The sequence below is a fragment of the Amia ocellicauda genome, chromosome 2, assembly GCF_036373705.1.
Source record: "Amia ocellicauda isolate fAmiCal2 chromosome 2, fAmiCal2.hap1, whole genome shotgun sequence".
Classification (NCBI taxonomy): domain Eukaryota; kingdom Metazoa; phylum Chordata; class Actinopteri; order Amiiformes; family Amiidae; genus Amia; species Amia ocellicauda.
Genome location: NC_089851.1, coordinates 16,511,891 through 16,531,274, shown reverse-complemented (window position 1 = coordinate 16,531,274; position 19,384 = coordinate 16,511,891). Strand labels below are relative to the sequence as shown.

At 39.3% G+C, this 19,384-nt stretch overlaps 1 protein-coding gene across 2 annotated transcripts in view; it reads left to right on the top strand.

Moving 5' to 3' along the window:
- The window catches only part of prkdc (protein kinase, DNA-activated, catalytic subunit), a 51,680-nt gene that overhangs the window by 4,889 nt on the left and 27,407 nt on the right, over nt 1-19,384 (top strand). Inside the window, exons 7-47 of one of the 2 annotated variants that reach the window (XM_066719645.1) lie at nt 399-498; nt 1,072-1,127; nt 1,223-1,253; nt 1,418-1,575; nt 2,193-2,339; nt 2,640-2,804; nt 3,006-3,174; nt 3,941-3,990; nt 4,448-4,597; nt 4,744-4,893; nt 5,271-5,386; nt 5,586-5,745; nt 6,127-6,213; nt 6,334-6,453; nt 7,566-7,725; nt 7,890-7,996; nt 8,673-8,763; nt 9,005-9,099; nt 9,281-9,433; nt 9,663-9,770; nt 10,092-10,318; nt 10,673-10,767; nt 10,872-10,971; nt 11,169-11,302; nt 11,478-11,732; nt 11,871-12,097; nt 12,424-12,632; nt 13,176-13,308; nt 13,580-13,738; nt 14,052-14,255; nt 14,491-14,679; nt 14,930-15,034; nt 15,158-15,325; nt 15,700-15,827; nt 16,485-16,692; nt 17,064-17,242; nt 17,480-17,648; nt 17,951-18,016; nt 18,163-18,235; nt 18,555-18,703; nt 19,151-19,288. In XM_066719645.1, coding sequence (XP_066575742.1) covers nt 399-498; nt 1,072-1,127; nt 1,223-1,253; nt 1,418-1,575; nt 2,193-2,339; nt 2,640-2,804; nt 3,006-3,174; nt 3,941-3,990; nt 4,448-4,597; nt 4,744-4,893; nt 5,271-5,386; nt 5,586-5,745; nt 6,127-6,213; nt 6,334-6,453; nt 7,566-7,725; nt 7,890-7,996; nt 8,673-8,763; nt 9,005-9,099; nt 9,281-9,433; nt 9,663-9,770; nt 10,092-10,318; nt 10,673-10,767; nt 10,872-10,971; nt 11,169-11,302; nt 11,478-11,732; nt 11,871-12,097; nt 12,424-12,632; nt 13,176-13,308; nt 13,580-13,738; nt 14,052-14,255; nt 14,491-14,679; nt 14,930-15,034; nt 15,158-15,325; nt 15,700-15,827; nt 16,485-16,692; nt 17,064-17,242; nt 17,480-17,648; nt 17,951-18,016; nt 18,163-18,235; nt 18,555-18,703; nt 19,151-19,288 — 5,688 coding nt within the window. Of the gene's footprint in view, nt 1-398; nt 499-1,071; nt 1,128-1,222; nt 1,254-1,417; nt 1,576-2,192; nt 2,340-2,639; nt 2,805-3,005; nt 3,175-3,940; nt 3,991-4,447; nt 4,598-4,743; nt 4,894-5,270; nt 5,387-5,585; nt 5,746-6,126; nt 6,214-6,333; nt 6,454-7,565; nt 7,726-7,889; nt 7,997-8,672; nt 8,764-8,935; nt 9,100-9,280; nt 9,434-9,662; nt 9,771-10,091; nt 10,319-10,672; nt 10,768-10,871; nt 10,972-11,168; nt 11,303-11,477; nt 11,733-11,870; nt 12,098-12,423; nt 12,633-13,175; nt 13,309-13,579; nt 13,739-14,051; nt 14,256-14,490; nt 14,680-14,929; nt 15,035-15,157; nt 15,326-15,699; nt 15,828-16,484; nt 16,693-17,063; nt 17,243-17,479; nt 17,649-17,950; nt 18,017-18,162; nt 18,236-18,554; nt 18,704-19,150; nt 19,289-19,384 lie in introns of both variants that reach the window. The other variant, XM_066719644.1, reaches the window with a different exon arrangement.

The following is a 19,384-nucleotide window of genomic DNA, read 5'->3' as shown; positions in this document are numbered from 1 at the left end:
TCTTGCTTTAACTTTCATATATTAGACTCCCAAACGATACATATTTTTGATTAGTCTTCAGTGGAAACTGAAGCTGAGTAAGGTGAGCTTTTAATTTCCAATGTTCTTTTCCTCAGCCTTGTAAAGTAACTAATAAAGCAATGTTGCTTACCTCATGAAAATGGCTTTATGAAATATAAATTGATAGTTTGACTGTAATAGTGTGGCAGTGCTCTCTGGGGACTCAATTAGAGAGCAGACATTAGGCTTTAAATGTGAAATCTGAAACAGAGGGATCTACAAAGATGCATTTACACTGTGGGGTATCTTTAGGTCATTTAACATTGGCATTTTTGTGATGTATACATCATGCTTTCTTAGGATTAAATAGTTTACATCCAATTTCACCTCTGTTTTAGATTACTTCTACCACAAAAGAACCCAAACTACCTTTGGTTGCTGGATGTCTTAAAGGGTTAACTGCACTTATGGTGAACTTCACCAAATCAATGGAAGAAGGTGTGTGTTTTTAATGTAATTTAATGTCAATTCTTACCGTTATTAAACTGGCTTTACATTGTAATTGTTATTTTATGTAAAATATTTGAAATAATTTTTGAAGGAATAACGAGACGAGAAGAAATAAAGGTAGCCCATGGTTGACATTACCCCTCTCCCCCTGCTATTAATCCACCACTTTCTCCAGCGGTAAAAGTCTCCAGTTAAGATGTCAGTTGAATATTGACTGTAATCATAGATTTTCTGTCTGGAATTTGATTTGCTTAAAATGTGTTCATATATTTTACTTTCAGTTTGACTTAATGTTGTGAAGTAATGTTTAAAATGTATATATGTGGTGTTAATGTTTATTTTAATTAATCTTGTAAGCTTTGGTGTTTTCATAGCCATTTCCCCACTTTAAATGTAGACTAGGAGGACAGTTATAAATGGACAGATCTGAGTTCCTCTTGTAACAGTGCAGAGTACATAAAAATATAAACTACTTCTCAGATCAAATATTGCACAGGATTAGTAGTGTAGCAAAACCACCTTTGTTTGATTCAGTGCATGATTCTTTATTTTTTTCTGTAGACCCCAAAACTTCACAGGAAATATTTGATTATGCGCTAAAGTCTATAAGTCCCCAGGTGAGTAGTTGTTTATTTTTAAGTGTATTAATTCCAAAAGTAATTGTTTTACAATATCATACCAACTAACAATAATTTCTTCTTTGTTATAACAGACTGAATTTAAGAGATATGCTGTCCTTTTTGGTAAGATTTTATTATATAAAATCACTTTTAATTTTTAATTTTTTTAGGTATTTGACATTTTACTCTTTCGTGTGTAATTGTGCTTATACCATCACTACCGAATCATTGTCTTTAAATTAAAATGTACATTTTACATTTGTTTCATTGGCTGTCATTTTTTCCAGCTGGGCTGAAACTGTTTGCAAGACATGCTGCCCAGTTCAGTAGTTGCCTTATGGATAACTACCGGTCAGTTTTTGAAGTCATGTCCAAGTGGTGTGGACACACAAATGGGGAAATTAAAAAAACAGGTTACTTTGCTCTGGAGTCCTTTCTGAAACAGGTGAGCTTTATTATATTATTATTTTATTATTATTTGTTTCTTGGCAGACGCCCTTATCCAAGGGGATTTACAATCTATTAGCGTGATACAAAGTGGAAAAATACAGAGAGGAGCATAGCTCATATTGAATAGAAATATTATATTTTATGTATAGCACTGTAAGTATTTTATTTTTCGATTAGACCTCAATAATGGCTATTGGCTTTTATTTTTTTGTCTGCTAGTTAAGGTAGAATTCTCAGCAGATAAGAAACCTTAATGAAGCTGACATATATTTTCACAATTTTAAACATAAAATCGCTAAACGTTTTTGTTAAATTACATTAAACAGACTTTGGTACGCTGTGCTTTGTAATATTCAATAGACAAATGTATGCACTTCAGCATATATTTCACACATTAAGATGACAGAAAACAAATTCTGCTGTGGTAAACAATACATATACAGAAATCATCTTATTGCCTAAAATTACATTAATATACACTATTTAAGGGTACATCTAGTTGAATTAATGACCATGCACATTCGTGTTTCCAATATATGTAGAACTGTGCTCAATTCATTTTGTATGCTGGTAAAATGAACGTGTTTCTCTTATGCTTTCCCTGTTCTCTAGGTTGCGATCCTCGTAGCTGAGAATGCTGAAGTACACAAAAGCAAGCTGAAATTCTTCATGCACCAGTTCTGTAGCATCATCAAGACCACTGAATCCACAAATAAGGAGCTCTCAATTGCCATTCGAGGATATGGACTGTTTGCAGCAGTGCGTATTACTTGTTAGACTTTACTGTGCAAATAGCTTTTTTTTTTTTTATCTGTTAGCTTTGATTATGAAGTCAATTGCTCATATTTCTGACAGATATGTGGATTGTCTTTTGTTGTTAAGTATCACACAATCTGATGTACAAGAACTGAATATCACAATCTTTTATTGTCAGACCTTTGTTGTGATGATGGGTAATCCAAGCTTCTTATGATTTTGAACTTCACTTCCTGGTGTTGTTCAGCACTCCCGTTGTAGTTCATTTCTACTTGTTTTTTTTTTGTTTTTTTTTTTCCCCAGCCCTGCAAAGTGGTTTGCCCAAATGATGTTGACTTCATGTACACAGAGCTGATCCAACGCTGCAAGCAGATGTACCTGACAGAGACTGACACAGAAGAGGATAACGTGTACCAGTTACCCAGCTTTCTGGACTCCATAGCCAGCGTCATATTTCATCTTGACAGGGTGCACATCGAAGCCTGAGCTTTTTTTATTATTGCTTTTATTATTGCTCTTCTAAACTGCATTTTTATTAGTGCCAGTAAATGGACAGCACTGTGAGATAAACCACAGAGTAAAAACTGAGAGCTAAATTACAATGGTTGCATCAAAATCACTGTCTTTAGTCTGTTCAGGTTATGAAGTTTGCTGTGTGCACTTCCCCAGATCCCGGAGGTGTACACCCCTGTGCTGGAGCGCCTGCTGGTGGTGCAGATCGACAGCTTCCCGCAGTACAGCCAGAGGATGCAGCCAGCCTGCTGTCGTTCCATCATCAAGATTTTTGTTGCCATGGCCGGAAAAGGTCCTGTCCTCTGGAGCTTCATCAGCACTGTTGGTGAGTTTTAACCATGGCATCCCCAGTGACTTCACTGCAAGATCTCTTCAGTCGCAGTTGGAAAGGATATTTGTAATCCTGATCCCTACCACTAGGAGTCACTATTCACCGGCCCCACAAAACATGCAGTTACTGAAGTGTAAATATTCACGAATTATTGACACAAAGGGCATTTAAGGACAAAGTATAGTGTCATTCAGGGCCTTGAGCAACACATCCAATACAAAATTCCACAGGAAACCATGCCAAAGAAAAGGTGCAACCACAATTGGTAATAATAAAGCTCAAACACGGTAAGAAATATTTTTACCCATTAGTTCCCACAGTTATTTTACTTATTTTGTTAAGCAAAATTATACGTAATAATAAAAATACAAATTGTTAAACTGTGAACTATTAACATCCCTATGCAAGGCTTAGTGCTGAAAACAGTATTATGAAGTATTATTTTTTATTTTCTGTTTGTTTAACATAACGTCATCATTGTTTTTTTTTTGTGGTTTGTTTTACGAATAACTACTACTAAGATAAATCATAGTTTGTTATTTTAAATGAAGAATTTTTCCACAATGAATTATGAAGTACTGTTTCCTTTTTTCTTTTCTTTTTAAATATATATGTGTGAATGTATGTGGTGTGTATATGGATGTATGTATGTATATATACATATCTATGCATTGTACTGTTTGGTATTGTTTTGGTATTGAATTTGTACATTTTGTCTTCTGCCTGGGAATTGACATGCTCGTATGTGTTTTTTTTCTAGTGCACCAGGGTGTGATACGTGTCTGTTCCAAGCCTGTTCTACTTAGTGAGGTGAGGTCATGTTAACTCGTTTGAGAGTCAGGACGTGCAGTACCTGGCATGCTTGTTACATTGTGTTTATTATCTTAAGCAGCAAAAATCCAGTTTGACTTCAGGATCTCATTCTGTAATTAAACACAACTCGCTCTTTCTTACTGAAGAGTCCTTTGACAGCCAAGACTGTTCATACCACAAACTCCAATCACTGGTTCTTACCACTTTTATTTATGGCACTGTAGAGGTTAAAGGTCTGGTCCTCTCATTAAAAAAATGTAATAATGTGCTGCCATGTTAAAAAAGAAAGAATGTATCTGTACAGTATTACCAGATGTAGACTGCCACTTGTTCTGGCTGATCAGAAAAGGCTCCTTTCTAAGATGTTTGTTAAAAATCTGCCACCTCCTTATACAGACTGAAGTGTGTGCTGTAGTGCAGGTCCACTCACTCTGTGATGGTCTTTTCTCCTCAGGAGGAGGGTGTTGTTCAGGGTGGCCCCAATATTCGTGGGGAGGTGCAGGCTGCCGAAGCCGCACAGGTGCGCACTGGGGAATGGAAGGTCCCCTCTTACCGAGACTATCTGGATCTCTTCAGGAGTCTGCTGGACTGTGACAAGTTGAAGGTAGGCCCTCAAAGCCTCCAGCTGTTTGGAGGGTGACTCTGTATAAATCCCCACAGTGTTCTATATCAATTCTGTCCAACACAGGTACTGATGAATAACCCAATGCTTGTGATTGTCTGAGATAATGTTTTATTTGTGATGTGCAGGAATCTGGGTTTTTGGATGGGACGTTTGAATCACAGAGGGCACCCCTGCGGTCCCTGAACCGCCTGTTGTATGACGAGCTTATAAAGTCAATTCTGAAGATCGTTGAGAAGCTGGATTTGTCCGTTCAGAAACAGAACCTCGATAACGAGGTATGGGTTCAGTGCATTCCTTTACACGACTGCCAGCTCTACATAAGATATTTATTATCCCTGTCAAGTCATGTTGGGTTTTAAGTTCACACAAATGATACACACAATGATTTGTGTATATAGATAAAGAAAAATATTTACTTCTGGTTATAAGGTAATATATATTGTTTGTGTCTTTACATTTAGATGAAGACTAGATTTGTTTTTTTAAATTTATTTCAAATACATGTATATCTTTTCCGTCAGGGTATTTATTTCTTACCGGATCTTTTTGTTTGGCTTCAGGTCTAGGCTTAATATCTTACCTGAGCTTCAGTGACATTGGTTGATTGTATCTGGTGTTGCCGATGGGTATTTTACTGTTGTATTTCTCATAGCAGGGAGAGACTGATGTCAGCAGCCTTGTTCTCCCTTCCTCCGACCCAACAGCCCACCTTCTACCCAACAAACCCAAGGACTTCACTGCCTTCGTCAACCTGGTGGAGTTCTGCAGGTAGTGATTCACAACTTGTTTTAGATCAGTTTCATCTGAGTTCCCTTGATCTGAATTGTGTGCATCTGATGTTAGTATGGCATCTACCAAGACTAGTACTAGTATTCTCAGATTATTATGAAATGTTTCATGCAATCGAAAGACAGAAAAGCATTTTATTATAATTGGTTCAGTCAGAACTGTTTTGTTTTTGTTGCAGTGAACTGCTTCTATGGAAACATGCAGAATATTTTGAGCAGTGGGTGTATCCATTAGGCCATGAGCTCGTCCTGCAGTCCACCAGATTTCCTCTTGTCAGTGGCTTCTACAAGCTTCTTTCTCTTTCCATGAAGATTGCAAAGAAAATCAAGTATTTTCAGGTATTGGGTTTCACGTTGCCTTTACCTGTTCCGCCATCTTTTCCCATCACATTTTTTGATATTTTGGGGGATTTGCCAATACAAAATTTGAAAATAAAATGCAAAGGTATATTTAGAGATTGACAGTGAAAAGTTGTAATCGGGTACATTGATTAATCTAGAAATGCTAGGTGAGGTGAGGTGAGAATGAAGTTGTTTTTACAGAATTATTTTAAGTAATTTAATTAACTTTGTACTATAAGTTCATTGGTTAAATTAGGGTTACATTTTGTTCTAGCAAAACCACAAGTAAAATTTGTGGTTTGGTCTAGGCTTTAATGTGGCTACTTTGTCCTATAATATTAATTAAATATTTATTTGTCCCTGTTTTGTGTGTGGCAGGGAGTGAGTCCCAAGAGCTTTAAAGCAGACCCTCAAGACCCAGAGAAGTACGCCTGCTTCGCACTCTTTGCCAAGTTTGGAAAAGAGGTAATACAGCAAATACTCCATTCTTGTATGGTTTACGTACGTAACTTTCCCTCAGTTAAGAACAGCTACTGGTGATTCATTTCTAACTATAGCTGTCTGAATGTTGTGACTTTCTTGCAGGTCTCGGTGAGAATGAAACAGTACAAGGATGAACTGCTGGCCTCCTGCCTGACATTTGTGCTGTCTCTTCATCATGACATCGTGGCTCTCGATATCAAGGCTTATATTCCAGCACTTCAGGTGGGAGCTTCAATGCTTGTTGTCATTTACATCTGATCCAACAAAACACACATCCTTAATCACAAAACATATGCATTACAAAATGTCAGCGAGACATTTTCCAATCCAATTCTGCAATTTAAAATTTCAGTATCTTTGTCGGATAGTATACACCGATCAGCCATAACATTATGACCTCCTGCCTAATATTGTGTAGGTCCCCCTTTTGCCGCCAAAACAGCCCTGACCCGTCGAGGCATGGACTCCACTAGACCTCTGAAGGTGTGCTGTGGTATCTGGCACCAAGACGTTAGCAGCAGATCCTTTAAGTCCTGTAAGTTGCGAGGTGGGGCCTCCATGGATCGGACTTGTTTGTCCAGCACATCCCACAGATAATCGATTGGATTGAGATCTGGTGAATTTGGAGGCCAAATCAACTCGTCATTCATCAGACCAGGCCACCTTCTTCCATTGCTCCGTGGTCCAGTTCTGATGCTCACGTGCCCATTGTAGGCGCTTTCAGCAGTGGATGGGGGTCAGCATGGGCACCCTGACTGGTCTGCAGCTACGCAGCCCCATACGCAACAAACTGTGATGCACTATGTGTTCTGACACCTTTCTATCAGATCCAGCATCGGACCACACGGACCAGCCTTCACTCCCCACATGCATCAAAGAGCCTGACCGCCCATGACCCTGTCGCCGGTTCACCGCTTTTCCTTCCTTGGACCACTTTTGATAGGTACTGACCACTGCAGACCGGGAACATCCCACAAGAGCTGCAGTTTTGGAGATGCTCTGACCCAGTCGTCTAGCCATCACAATTTGGCCCTTGTCAAAGTCGCTCAGATCCTTACGCTTGCCCATTTTTCCTGCTTCTAACACATCAACTTTGAGGACAAAATGTTGACTTGCTGCCTAATATATCCCACCCACTGACAGGTACCATGATAATGAGATTATCAGTGTTATTCACTTCACCTGTCAGTGGTCATAATGTTATGGCTGATTGATGTATATCTAAACTATCTACATGTATCTAGATTCAGAGTTTGTGGCTTTTATGAACAGAAGCAGTGTAAATGCAGGAGGCATAAAGACTTTCTCTTCTGTCATTTCCTTCGGACCACCAGACTGCATTTAAGCTGGGCCTGAGCCATGCCCCGCTGGCCAGTGCCGCCCTGGACGCTCTTGAGGAGTGGTCGTCCTTCATCCCTCGGTCGCTCATACAGCCACACTACAGGGACGTCCTGCCCTACCTGGATGGCTACCTGAAAACAGCCACATCAAATGGTAAGACAAAGGGAAGGGACTTGTTATTTGGAGGACCTTCACAAATGTGCAAAAACACCCCATAGCTGTGCAAAGAGATTGTGTATGTAAAGTGTATTTTACTTGATTATGTTGCTGTCATTCATGGCAAGAGTATGTGTTCAAACACCAAACCCTGATTGCAGACGAAGAGCAGAATAACTGGGAGGTGATGTGTCTTTCAAGTGGAACAGAAAAAGGATATGGCAAAGTGCTTATGAGGCTTCTGAAGAAATCAAAGCGCCTTTCAATGGTAATGTTTCTGCCAACTTTCTCACAAGAAAATTAGACATGATTTACTACTTAAATCAGTTTTTCATCAATGCAGCTGTTTCTATAGAAAACATTCCCAATGTTTTTGTATATGTTTTGTCTGTATTACGTATTTAAAGTGGCAAATGTATTTGAAATGTATACATTGCAAAGTCTTAACAGCTTTAGAAGCTCATCTTTTCTGGCAGCATTCAACTGTCCTTGATTTGTATGATTTGAGGTGGATGCAGTACAGTTTTGTGCCAGCAGGTGTCACAAGCAATCTCTGAGGAAAATTCATTTTGGGGAATGCATCGCTTGGAAAGGTTTAGTGACATTTAATGGAGAACCTTTTTCTTTGTTTTACACCCCAAAAGGTACCCAGTTTAGAAGATGCCATAGAGGGCTCTATGTTTGGCATGAAGTTATCATTCTGTGTTATTAGAATATTGGGATTGGAATTTAAGTAAATCTTTGCATTTGCTGTTTATGTTTAATCTAATTTTTCATATTGTTTAATAGGAGTTCATTTAGGATCTTTACTTTAAAAAATCTTTATATTAAAATGACTTTAAGAACATCAGTAAGAATCAGAAACAAGACATCCTGTCAGTGGCACATGACCTCCAGCACTCAGTGTGAAATGGACAGAGTCTCTGTTGTTTTCCTGTTCACAGATTGAAGATTCCCCTAGTGCCATTGTGAGGCGCAGAGTTGTGCGGCTGCTTGGGCATCTGGGAGGACAGCTGAACAGGAGCCTTGTCACAGGTGAGTGCCAGCCTGCTGCTTCAGTGAGTAATGAGGGTCTGTTAGTGCACCTATAATGTTCTGTCACTTAAAGGGCTAGCTGTTCTTTTCATAAACATTAAAATGTTTATTTCTTGTATTTAAATTGATAAAGATGTGCGTTTCCAATAATTGTCACGTTTCGGTTTTCCAGCTACCTCTGCTGAAGAAATGATGAAGAAGTTTGTAGCTTGGGATTCACAGAAGCGCCTTAATTTTGCAGTGCCGTTCGCAGATCTGAAACCAGTCATTTACCTGGATACTTTCTTACCTCGAATCACTGAACTGGCTCTTTCCACGAGTGACAGGCAAACAAAAGTACAGTAAACCCCTTTGACTTAATAAAGCATGTATTTAAAACTATAACAGTTATCCAACATTCCAGGATACTGAATTTTCTAATAACGCTAATCCTGGTAAATAGATGTGGAAATAATCAAACAGTGTGACTTGGTTGAGCTGAGCTGCTTGTCAGTTACTGACCTCTGGTGTTGTGCAGGTGGCGGCCTGTGAGCTCCTGCACAGTGTGGTCGTCTACATGCTGGGGAAGGGCTCCCAGATTCCCGAGGGAGAGAAGTCCACTCCTCCCATGTACAGGCTGCACAAGCGCATCTTCCCAGTCCTGCTGCATCTGGCCTGTGACGTTGACCAGGTAAGGCAAGGAGAGCTTTCAGTATAAATAAGATCAGATGCTTTGCCTTTTCTTACCCTGATTTGCTGCCTAATACCGACTTACGTAGAGAGTTGCAGAACGTTTGTTATTGATGGCTAGAGAAACTGTTTGCAGTCATTCTTTACCTTTGTAATTGTTATACCTCAATGTGTTTGCAAAGGATTTTATACCTTCTTTCTTGAAAATACACAACTATTTTTTCTTTTAGGTAACAAGACAGCTGTTTGAGCCCTTAGTGATGCAACTCATTCACTGGTTCACCAACAACAAGAAGTTTGAAAGTCAGGACACAGTGGCTATTCTGGAAGCTATCCTGGTAAATACATTATTTAATGTGATTTTCAATTGAACATTTTTCATATGATATATATACCTGCTTATGTGTATTTATACTCTTTTTGTCCCAAAACACTTTTATGTCATGTCCTTTTTTAACCTTAGTTATAGGGTTATATCCTGTGATATTTATTCTAGTAATGATTTCACTTTTTTTGCAAAACCTTTCTGAATTCAGCAGCTTTCTTTGACACTAATTAACAGATGCCAGGTGTGTAGTCTATGGAACTGTTTGCTTTGTGCTCATTATCCTTTTAAAATGTGCCTAATGTTAATTAACTGTTCTTGTGATTTTTGAAAGGATGGTGTAGTGGATCCTGTGGACAGCACTTTAAGGGATTTCTGTGGTCAGTGTATTCAAGAATTCCTGAAGTGGTCAATAAAGCAGACCACACCACAGCAACAGGAGAAGAGTCCAGCCAACACCAAGTCTCTGTTCAAACGTCTGTACAGCCTCGCTCTGCACCCCAATGTCTTCAAGAGGCTGGGAGCAGCATTGGCCTTTAACAGCATCTACAAACAGTTCAGGTATGATCTTTTCATGCTCAGAAAAGCTTTGTTATGATCTTATTGTTGTACTGTCAGATTTGTATTGAAGGGTTAAAATAACAATACTACTGTTTGTTCTCAAATGGTGTTAGAAAGTGAGATAATGTCAATATTATTGATGTAAATTCATAAAGAATAAATCAGATTGTATGCTTGTTTTTGCTTACACACTAGCCTATAGGTAGTACAATGTGATGGATGTTATTTAGTGAATGAATAATATATTAGGAAATTATTTTTTTCCCATGCAACAGCAACTCAGTGAGGCGTAAACAGTCTTCTAAGGATCTGTTGAATATGAAATATGTGTTTAACATATTTGTGTCTTTGCAGGGAGGAAAGTGCTTTGATTAAGCAGTTTGTCTTTGAAGCTCTGGTTATATTTGTTGAAAGTTTGGCACTAGCACATTCCGATGAAAAGTCTTTAGGTAGGTCTTTTACTTAACTTACTTACCCGTCCCCCGTCTTCCACCCGTGCAATCATGAGAACTTGTCTTTGATGCTTGGCCCATTGGTGCCGTCACTTCTGCAGGTACGTTGCAGCAGTGCAGTGATGCCATTGACCACTTGAAAAGAATCATCAAACACAAGGCTGCATCTCTCAATGAAAAATCAAAAAGACGTGTTCCAAGGTTGGCTGATGGCTTTTTTTTCTGTTTCATTATTACCTTTTTTGCTGAAAACAAATGTAAAGAGTAAAGGTTAGATTGAAACTGGAAGGTTTTGTAGCCAATATATTTACATGCTGCTCAGCTACTGTTAAGTCTATGAAAGGAGAAGTATGGAAGTTTTTATGTCCCTACCTTGAGATATTCTTTCCTGTTTCCAGGGGGTTCCCTCTAGATAAACCTGTGTGCTTGTCAGATGTGGTCATGTGGCTGCTGGTGCAATGTGGACGTCCTCAAACTGAATGCAGGCACAAGTGCATGGAGCTGTTATATGAATTTGTTCCCTTATTGCCAGGTAACTTTTCATATGAGCCAAAGTCGATCCAATGAACAATTTGTCAGGGTATCATTTAAACATGTACACATGTCCAGTTGCAACACTAATACAAAATTAAAAATACAAATGGCCATGTTGAGATTCAGAGATTCCATTGCAGCCGACAGTAAGGAAGTCTTCCCTGTCTCTGCAGGTAAGAAGAGCCCTGCTGCCTGGTTGGAGGATATCTTGAAGAAGGAGGCTGTTGGGTTTCTGGTCAGCAGGTTTGAGGGCGGGGGCCGGGGCGATGAAGGCTCTGCAGGACTTCTAACCCAGACAACCCTGAAGGACCTGCAGGGCCCCTTCAGCCTGCGAGCCACTCTGCAGTGGATGGACCTCCTGCTGGCAGCCCTCGACTGCTACAACACCTTCATCGGGCTGCACTTCATCAAACCCCACCAGATACTGGGTGAGCATTTCCTGCTGCTCACAGAAGAAACAATCCCTCAATTTCATTCATGTTGTCTTAAGTCTTGTTTTCAGTTTGGAGTGGGAAAGAGCATTCAAGTCCTTTCAGTTTTCAGCATTGGTTTTTCTCTTTGTTTAGAACCTGAAAAGGAGTCCATCTTTTTGAAAGCCATCGGTTTCTTTATAAGTGAACTGTCCATGCAGGACATCTCTGCTGCGGAGTTGTGTTCCTCTTTGGGACCCAAAGGCTCACTCTTCAGCCCCAGGGAGAGGGAAGATTATAACTACAATAAGGGAACAATCATAGTGCGCTTGTTGGAGTTTGTCACCATGGTACTTGACAACTGTCAGCAAGACTTCTGGAAGGTAAAGGACAGAAATATGCATTTTTGTCTGGTCTCGTTTGTACAGTGGTTTATTGTTTTATGTACTGTATTTAACAATGTTTTGGCTCTTACTAATCAGTAATTTAGAATTTTGTTCAGTTCTGAAAATATCTAGAAATAATCAAATGGACTATTATATTCTGTGTGTGCTATCAAGAAGATATTAAAATTAGAATTTTAGCATGGGCATATTATTCAGTGGATCAATATAGTGAATAGTGAAAGTCAATAGGATTGGCATTCATCATTATGTTCTGCCTCTTATTATATTCACTTTGGAGTAAGTGTTCAAATCTTATTTTTTAGTCCCTGGAGATGGAAATCCTCAACGTACATTTTTTTGAGCTGGTTGCTACGACAGTGTGTGAGCCTTCAAGCATTGGGTTCAACATGGCAGATGTGGAGGTGATGACCAACCTGCCAGAAGTCTGTGTGTGCATCCTCAAGGCTTTGGTGAAGTCTCCTTACAAAGACCAGCTGGAGTACAGTATCAGGAAGAGGGTCTCTTATAAAAGGTCAGTGTTGTTTTTGCCGCCTTGGCACAAAGACCTTGAAGAAAGATGACAACATTAAGTATTTTAAATGCATCAAGATGCTGACTGGCTTTTTAGTTTGTACTTGTTGACATGAGATACATTTGAGAATTAGTTTGTCAGTGAGCAAAACTCTTATATCTTTACTCTAGGAATAATGAATTAACTTGATGCATACTTATTTGTTCTGTTCTTGGACCAGAACTCTAGAATTTTAGATATTAAAAGTTATTACTTAATTTACTTAATTACTTAACTTATTACTTAATTTTATATTAATATTTATATGACTTTGCTTCACTTGAAATCACTTATTATTGTTATGGGATTTATTAATTTCCACATGTTTTTGGTTTGTTTGTTGTTTGTGTCCACTAACCAAAGGATTTTACACAACATATTGTTTATGTGTAATGTTTTAGATTGTTTGTTCTTTACATTTATTGTGGTCCTGCTGTGCGGATATATCACTCAAATTAGACTGAGAGACTGCGCACATGTATAATTCTTCCCTTGTCTCATCAGTGTGGACGAGCTGTGTGGTTTGGACCTCTACAACTCGGAGGCCCGCAGTGACCACACCAGGCTGGGTCTGGTGCTGTCTGCCTGTAAGCAACTGCATAGAGCTGGACTGCTCAACTCAACATTACAGAGCCAGGTAAACTGCTTACAACACTGCCTGTGTTTGCAGGGCTCACATTCATGGAAGTTTTCCATATTCATTGGAGCGTGACTTACAGTTTCCTAAGCTCCTCAAGAACCTAATAGAAATCTGTGATGGTGACCATTTAGGAAATTGTGACATTTACCTTGAAGTGTTATATCAGAGATTTTTTTTTATTCATATTCTTTCATATAGGAGTTTAGTAATTCATTGAGGAAAACAAAGTCTCAGACTTCAGCATGTATAACTCTGCTTCTTTAAACAGGATTCCAGTTTCGGACTGTCACTAGGATCGAAGCTTCTCTCGGTGGTGTATAAGGGTATTGCACCAGGTGATGAGAAGAAGTCCCTCCCCTCCATGGATGTTGGCAGTCGTAAGCTGGCCGACGGGCTGCTCCAGTTGGCTTTTTCACTTGGAGGACAGGTTAGTGTTTTTTGAACTGACCTCCTGCTACCTCGCATGTATTAACAGTTTATTATTTTATTTTTATACACTGAAAAAAATGTAAAAGCCACTACTCTTATGTAATCCAATTAAATGTAACTAAACTGTGTTCCGCCTTCAGATTATACCTAACAGTTTGGCCCAAATATTAGTAAGGCTTTCCTGAGACACCTAATCCACTGTCTTCTCCTTGTCTTACATAAAGATGTCAGGAGAACAGTTTTTGTTCCACTCATTGATTTGTACATTGACTTGTGTTTGAACTGTATGTGTTGTACCGGCTTCATTTCAGAGTGAGCAAGTGGTGAGCTTGCTGCTGAACACCATCATGCTCTCAGTGCCTCTCTCAGGAACATCCAGCAGGAACTTCATCACCTTCTCTCATGGGGAGTACTTCTACAGTCTCTTCCAGCAGACCATCAACACAGAGCTGCTGAAAAGCCTGGACTCCATTGTGCCTCAGCTCATGAAAGCGGCACCAGAAAACCCCAAAATGGTGAGTTCCATCAGTAGGATTCAGCCTCATTTGCATCTTTCTCATTTGTCATCACCACACATCTTTAGGCATTTAAACCTTTGATAGTTCAATGTAGCATTTACAAATGTATTCAGTGTTAAATTGAGTTAGGGACTTCAATTCTTGGTAAGTGCCTTTTACAATTCAAACTAACAGTGTTACATTTTGAGTGTTTTACATGCAGTTCTGGCTTTAACCCAATGTGACTGTGCAGGTCAGCACTCTGCTGAACGGCATGCTGGACCAGAGCTTCCGAGAGCGCACTTTGAGGAAGAGCCAGGGCAGCCGGCTGGTGGAGAGGGTGCTGCACGCCTGGAGCTCTCTGCACTCCTGGTGGGGCGTCCCTAGCTCCTCCGCAGAGAGCAAAATGGCCACCCTGACTCTGCTGTCCAAGGTGCTGCAGGTACTGACTCCTCAGAGTGCTGTGGCAATGCTGGGATTTCATTTGTCTGCCTAATACATGTAATTTATTTCTATTTTTGATATGAACACATTCTTAGAATAAGGAATTATATGCTATATTTCCAGATATTATTGATCTCAAACAGGTTTGTCACAGCCTCACTGAATCTTCCTACATTGTCCTGGACATAGCCTTAATCTCGGTAATTGATTAATTATAATTTCGTAATTGTTATTTATTTTCATTGCAGATTGATTCCTCAGTTTGTTTTAATACAAACCATGAAGCTTTTAAAGAAGTGTTTGTCACCTACAACACCCTAATCACTGACCCAACACTGCCGTTAAATCTCAAGGTATAAAAGTTCTAATGTTTTTCTTTGGAGGGGGTGTGGGGTTAGGGTCAAGGCAAGATGACACAACAAAACTCCCTCATTTTGTACTGTAGAAGACATGCATTTTTGTGTTATTTTATACAGAGTCATGCTTTGATCATTCTGCCCTTCTTCACCAACCTCCCGGAGAGCACTCTGGCTGACCTCCAGAAATCCCTGGAAGTGCTGGTGGCCTCCCACTTTCCCATGCAGTCTGACGAGTTCCACAAGGGATCACTGCGCTACAACAACTACGTTGACAGTATTAAAAAGGTAATTCCAATGTGTCATATGTTACTCCCGATTAAACTCTGCCTCCTTTAGTAAAGAAGGAGGAACTGTATAGTGCATTGCCATAAAATGCACAGTTGAGTGTGCTGAGGAAAATATTAAAATACAGCCGCCATCACCCCTTGCACTCCCATACTGTCAATCAAAGAGTATATGCATCAGACATTTTCCTCCATGCTCACCAAGCCATGCGATTCATTATTCAGCTCTTGTAAGATCTGTTAAACTACAATATTTCAAGGCTGAGATGCAACATTTTAAATATTTTTTCCATAAAAACTGTATGTAAGTTGTTTATCCCCAGCCAATGAGTTGTTGCTGATGTTGTTCGTGTTTTTCCTTTCTTATTATTATAGTTTTTGGATGCATTAGAGCTCTCCCAGAATCCAATGCTGTTGAAATTGATGGCTGAAATTCTTTGCCGGGACCAAAAGCACATCATGGAAGATCTCTTTCAAACCTGTTTCAAAAGGATCATAAGAAGGCGAGGATCCAAATAATACAAAAAGATCATTATGATATTTAAACGAAAGTTGGTTAATCCCACCCTTGTAATAACTCTACATTACAACAGATGTCTGTAACAGAATTGTTTAAACACCATTCCCTGTACATTGCAAATACTGCACTGGTGATCTTTTCCACATGTGGTTTTAATTCTGCTCTCAAAAACACTTCACTTCCATTGTGTGTTGAAGTTTTCCCAGGAGAAACTTCTAAATGTTCTGTCATTGTTAATCGGTGAGAAATTAAGTACATGATGTTGTTGCATGTGATATTTGACTCGGTACAACTGTGTATTAAGAAATCCCCCAAAAGACTAATAATTAAAAGTGCAAGTCTGAATCTTATTAAATATATTGCTGTACACATGCCAAAATATTGATAAATCTCCCTTAAAAACTCTTTAATCCCTTTCTCTTTGAACTCAGAGAAAACTAGTCTACATAAGCCACATGAGGGTAGGAAAAAAACAACCACCAGGCAACAGAAAATACATACATAATGTGTCTTGTGGTTAAAATGTGGTTTTATATACATTTTTCCCTTCAATTTAACGAAAAGAAAGGAAGGGCACTTCAGATTTTCTCACATAAACAGCCAAACAGAAAGTAATGCTGTGTGTGTCGTGTGTGTGCAGGTCCGATTGTGAGAGCCAGGTGCTGCTGATGCACACGGTGTACCAGATGTTCCAGGCCGGGGCGCTGCCGTCCAACACCGTGTGTCAGGCAGTGCTGGACCGGGTTCTGCTTACCCTCGTCCTGCATTGCAGCCCCGACGCGCTGAGGAACTTCTTTGTCAAGACGGTCAACGATATCATGGACACACTGCAGACCAGGTTCACAAAGGTACAGAGACCCCCTCACGGTTTGCTTCCAGCATTAGAAATTGCAGTGTATTTGTTGTTGAGGAATAATCTGAGTGGCATTAATATAGTAAATGAAAAAGGCTCACAATTTTGTCCATCTTTAAATTAAGCTAGTTTTTTTTTTTTTAAGCTGGTTTGAGTTTGATACCCATGCAATATAATTAATATCTGTTTTAAGAAATATATAGTAGTAAGAACAGAAATAGTTTTCTGTTTATGCATATTATCATTAAAATGTCTTTGTGACTGCTGTATTTGAATGGCTAAGCACTGGGATACAACCTAGAACCCTCCAGAATGGAACATTTTAAAATCTTCTCTATAGGTTAATGAAGAGCTTCTGTTTTCCAGTTCAACGAGGTGACATTTGAGACCCAGCTCATAAAGAAGAATGGCAGCTACAAGCTACTGGATGTCCTGTATTCACGCATGCCAAAGGAAGAGGTTTATTCCAAAGAATCAACGATCAATCAGGCCTTCAGAGGACCCTGCAAGGCCGAGGGGAATGAACTCTCAAAGACCCTCTTAAAGTAAGAATCAAAATTTACAATCCACAAACATTTTCTTATAAAAACAACAGCTTGAAGTATAAATGCCATTTGTGAAGTACTGATAAAGGTTAGACTGGGTGTGTGGCTTGTTGTAGAACACAGTAATTGAGAAGTCCAGTCGCAGTGTCTCCATTTAGTTTCTTCTCTCCATGACAGGCTTTACCACAGTCATCCTGGGCGCTGATGCCATTGATATATTGGTATTGTGTATTGCAGGTCTTGCTTTGATGCCTTCACAGAGAACATGGCAGGGGAGACACTGCTGCTGGAGAAGAGAAGACAGTACCATTGTGCTGCATACAACTGTGCCATTGCCGTTATTAGCTGTAGTTTCAACGAGACCAAGTTCTACCAGGGCTTTCTCTTCAGTGAGAAACCAGAGAAGGTGAGACGACCCTTTGAACAAATTCAACCTTAAAAATGATTATCAAGCACTACTTTCATAAAATGTTTATAAATTAATTCTGAATTGCTGCTCTTATTTCTGTACATCTGCAATGCAAAATAAATCACAGTAAGGTGGATTGTAAAGTCCTCTGCTTTTCTGTGCACTTTGATTTAATAAGATGTGTAACAAATTGCTGAACTCAGTCACTATGGAATATTATGTGAGCAAAATTCAGAAATCGGCACCTTAAATTAAACTTGTACTGATAATGGTGATGCTTTTGTCCATTGTATTTTCAGAATCAGTTTATTTTTGAGAACATCATTGATGTGCAAAGGACATACAGATTCCCCGTAGAAATTGAGGTAAGAATGTTTATATGTAATATTATTTTAATCTTTTACAAAGTGTAAACCCCGTAAAAGTCATATCAGAAATGTCTAACATGTTTAGAAATATTTCTAATGATAAAGATTAGTGCATGGCTACATTTGTATTTTTATAATTTTAGGTGCCTCTTGAAAGGAAGAAAAAGTATATAGCCATTCGTAAAGAGGCAAGAGAGGCTGGTGAGGGGGATGCAGGTGAGATTGACTGTATTTTATATACATTTAATAACTGGCACATTGGTACATTCTATAAGTGGATAATATATTTTGAAAAATGTTCACCATATGTTTTTATTTGTTTGTTTTACTTAAATTATTTTAATCTGTATATCTTGAATTGCATAATCATTTATGATTTACCCCTTAAAATATATAAAAGGGCTTGGTTAGACTATGATAAACTTTTAAAGGGTACTCAGTTAAACATATTACTGAAAGTAAGAACTGTATTACTTTTTATTAAATAACTTCTAAATCATTATTTGTCTTTCCCCCCCCCTTTTCCCTTTTGCAGATGAGCCCCATTACCTATCCTCACAGTCGTACATGGCAGACAGCAGTCTGAGTGAGGAGATGAGCCAGTTCGACTTCTCCACCGGAGTCCAGAGTTTCAGCTATGGCTCTCAAGACCCCTCCTCCAGGACAACTCAGGGCAGGAGGAGGGTGTGTTTGCTACCCCCATCATTTTTTTCAGTTTTATATGTCCAGTGTTCATTGCGAAGTATTTTACTTCTTGTATTTATCTTTGATTCATCCTTGAGTTAATTGTTTGCTTTGCTAATCTGATTAACCAACCGTGCCAACGTACCTCTGCTAACCTCTGTGAAACGTGTGCCGTGTTTTCAGTTTAAGTTCCACTACGTGTTTTACGGTTGCACCACAACTTGTCACTTTGTCCCTCATCACAGTTAGATATTTTATAGTTTGAAAGAATCATGGGTACATGACAGACAGTTTGAGTTGTCAGGGGAGTCTGTCTTTATTTCCTTGTCACCCGACACAAGTGTGGTAACTCAATAAATGAAATACCCTGTATATTTTGTTTAAGTTAATGCTTAGGTTTTTACACTGGTCCTCCGTGTGTTAGAATGTGCTTATGTTGCTCCTCAGGAACGGGCAGAGGCCGTGTTGCCAGATGATGTGGTCGAGTTGGAAATGGATGAGCTCAACCAGCATGAGTGCATGGCCTCCATGACTGCCCTCATCAACCACATGCAGAGGAACAACATCACCCCAAAAGTGGACGAGGTGGGAACTGAACGCTCACTGCTGTAGGCCTCCCAGGCATCTGCTTTGGCAGTTCATTAAATAAAGCAACTTGAATCTCTTCCACAGAATATTTGC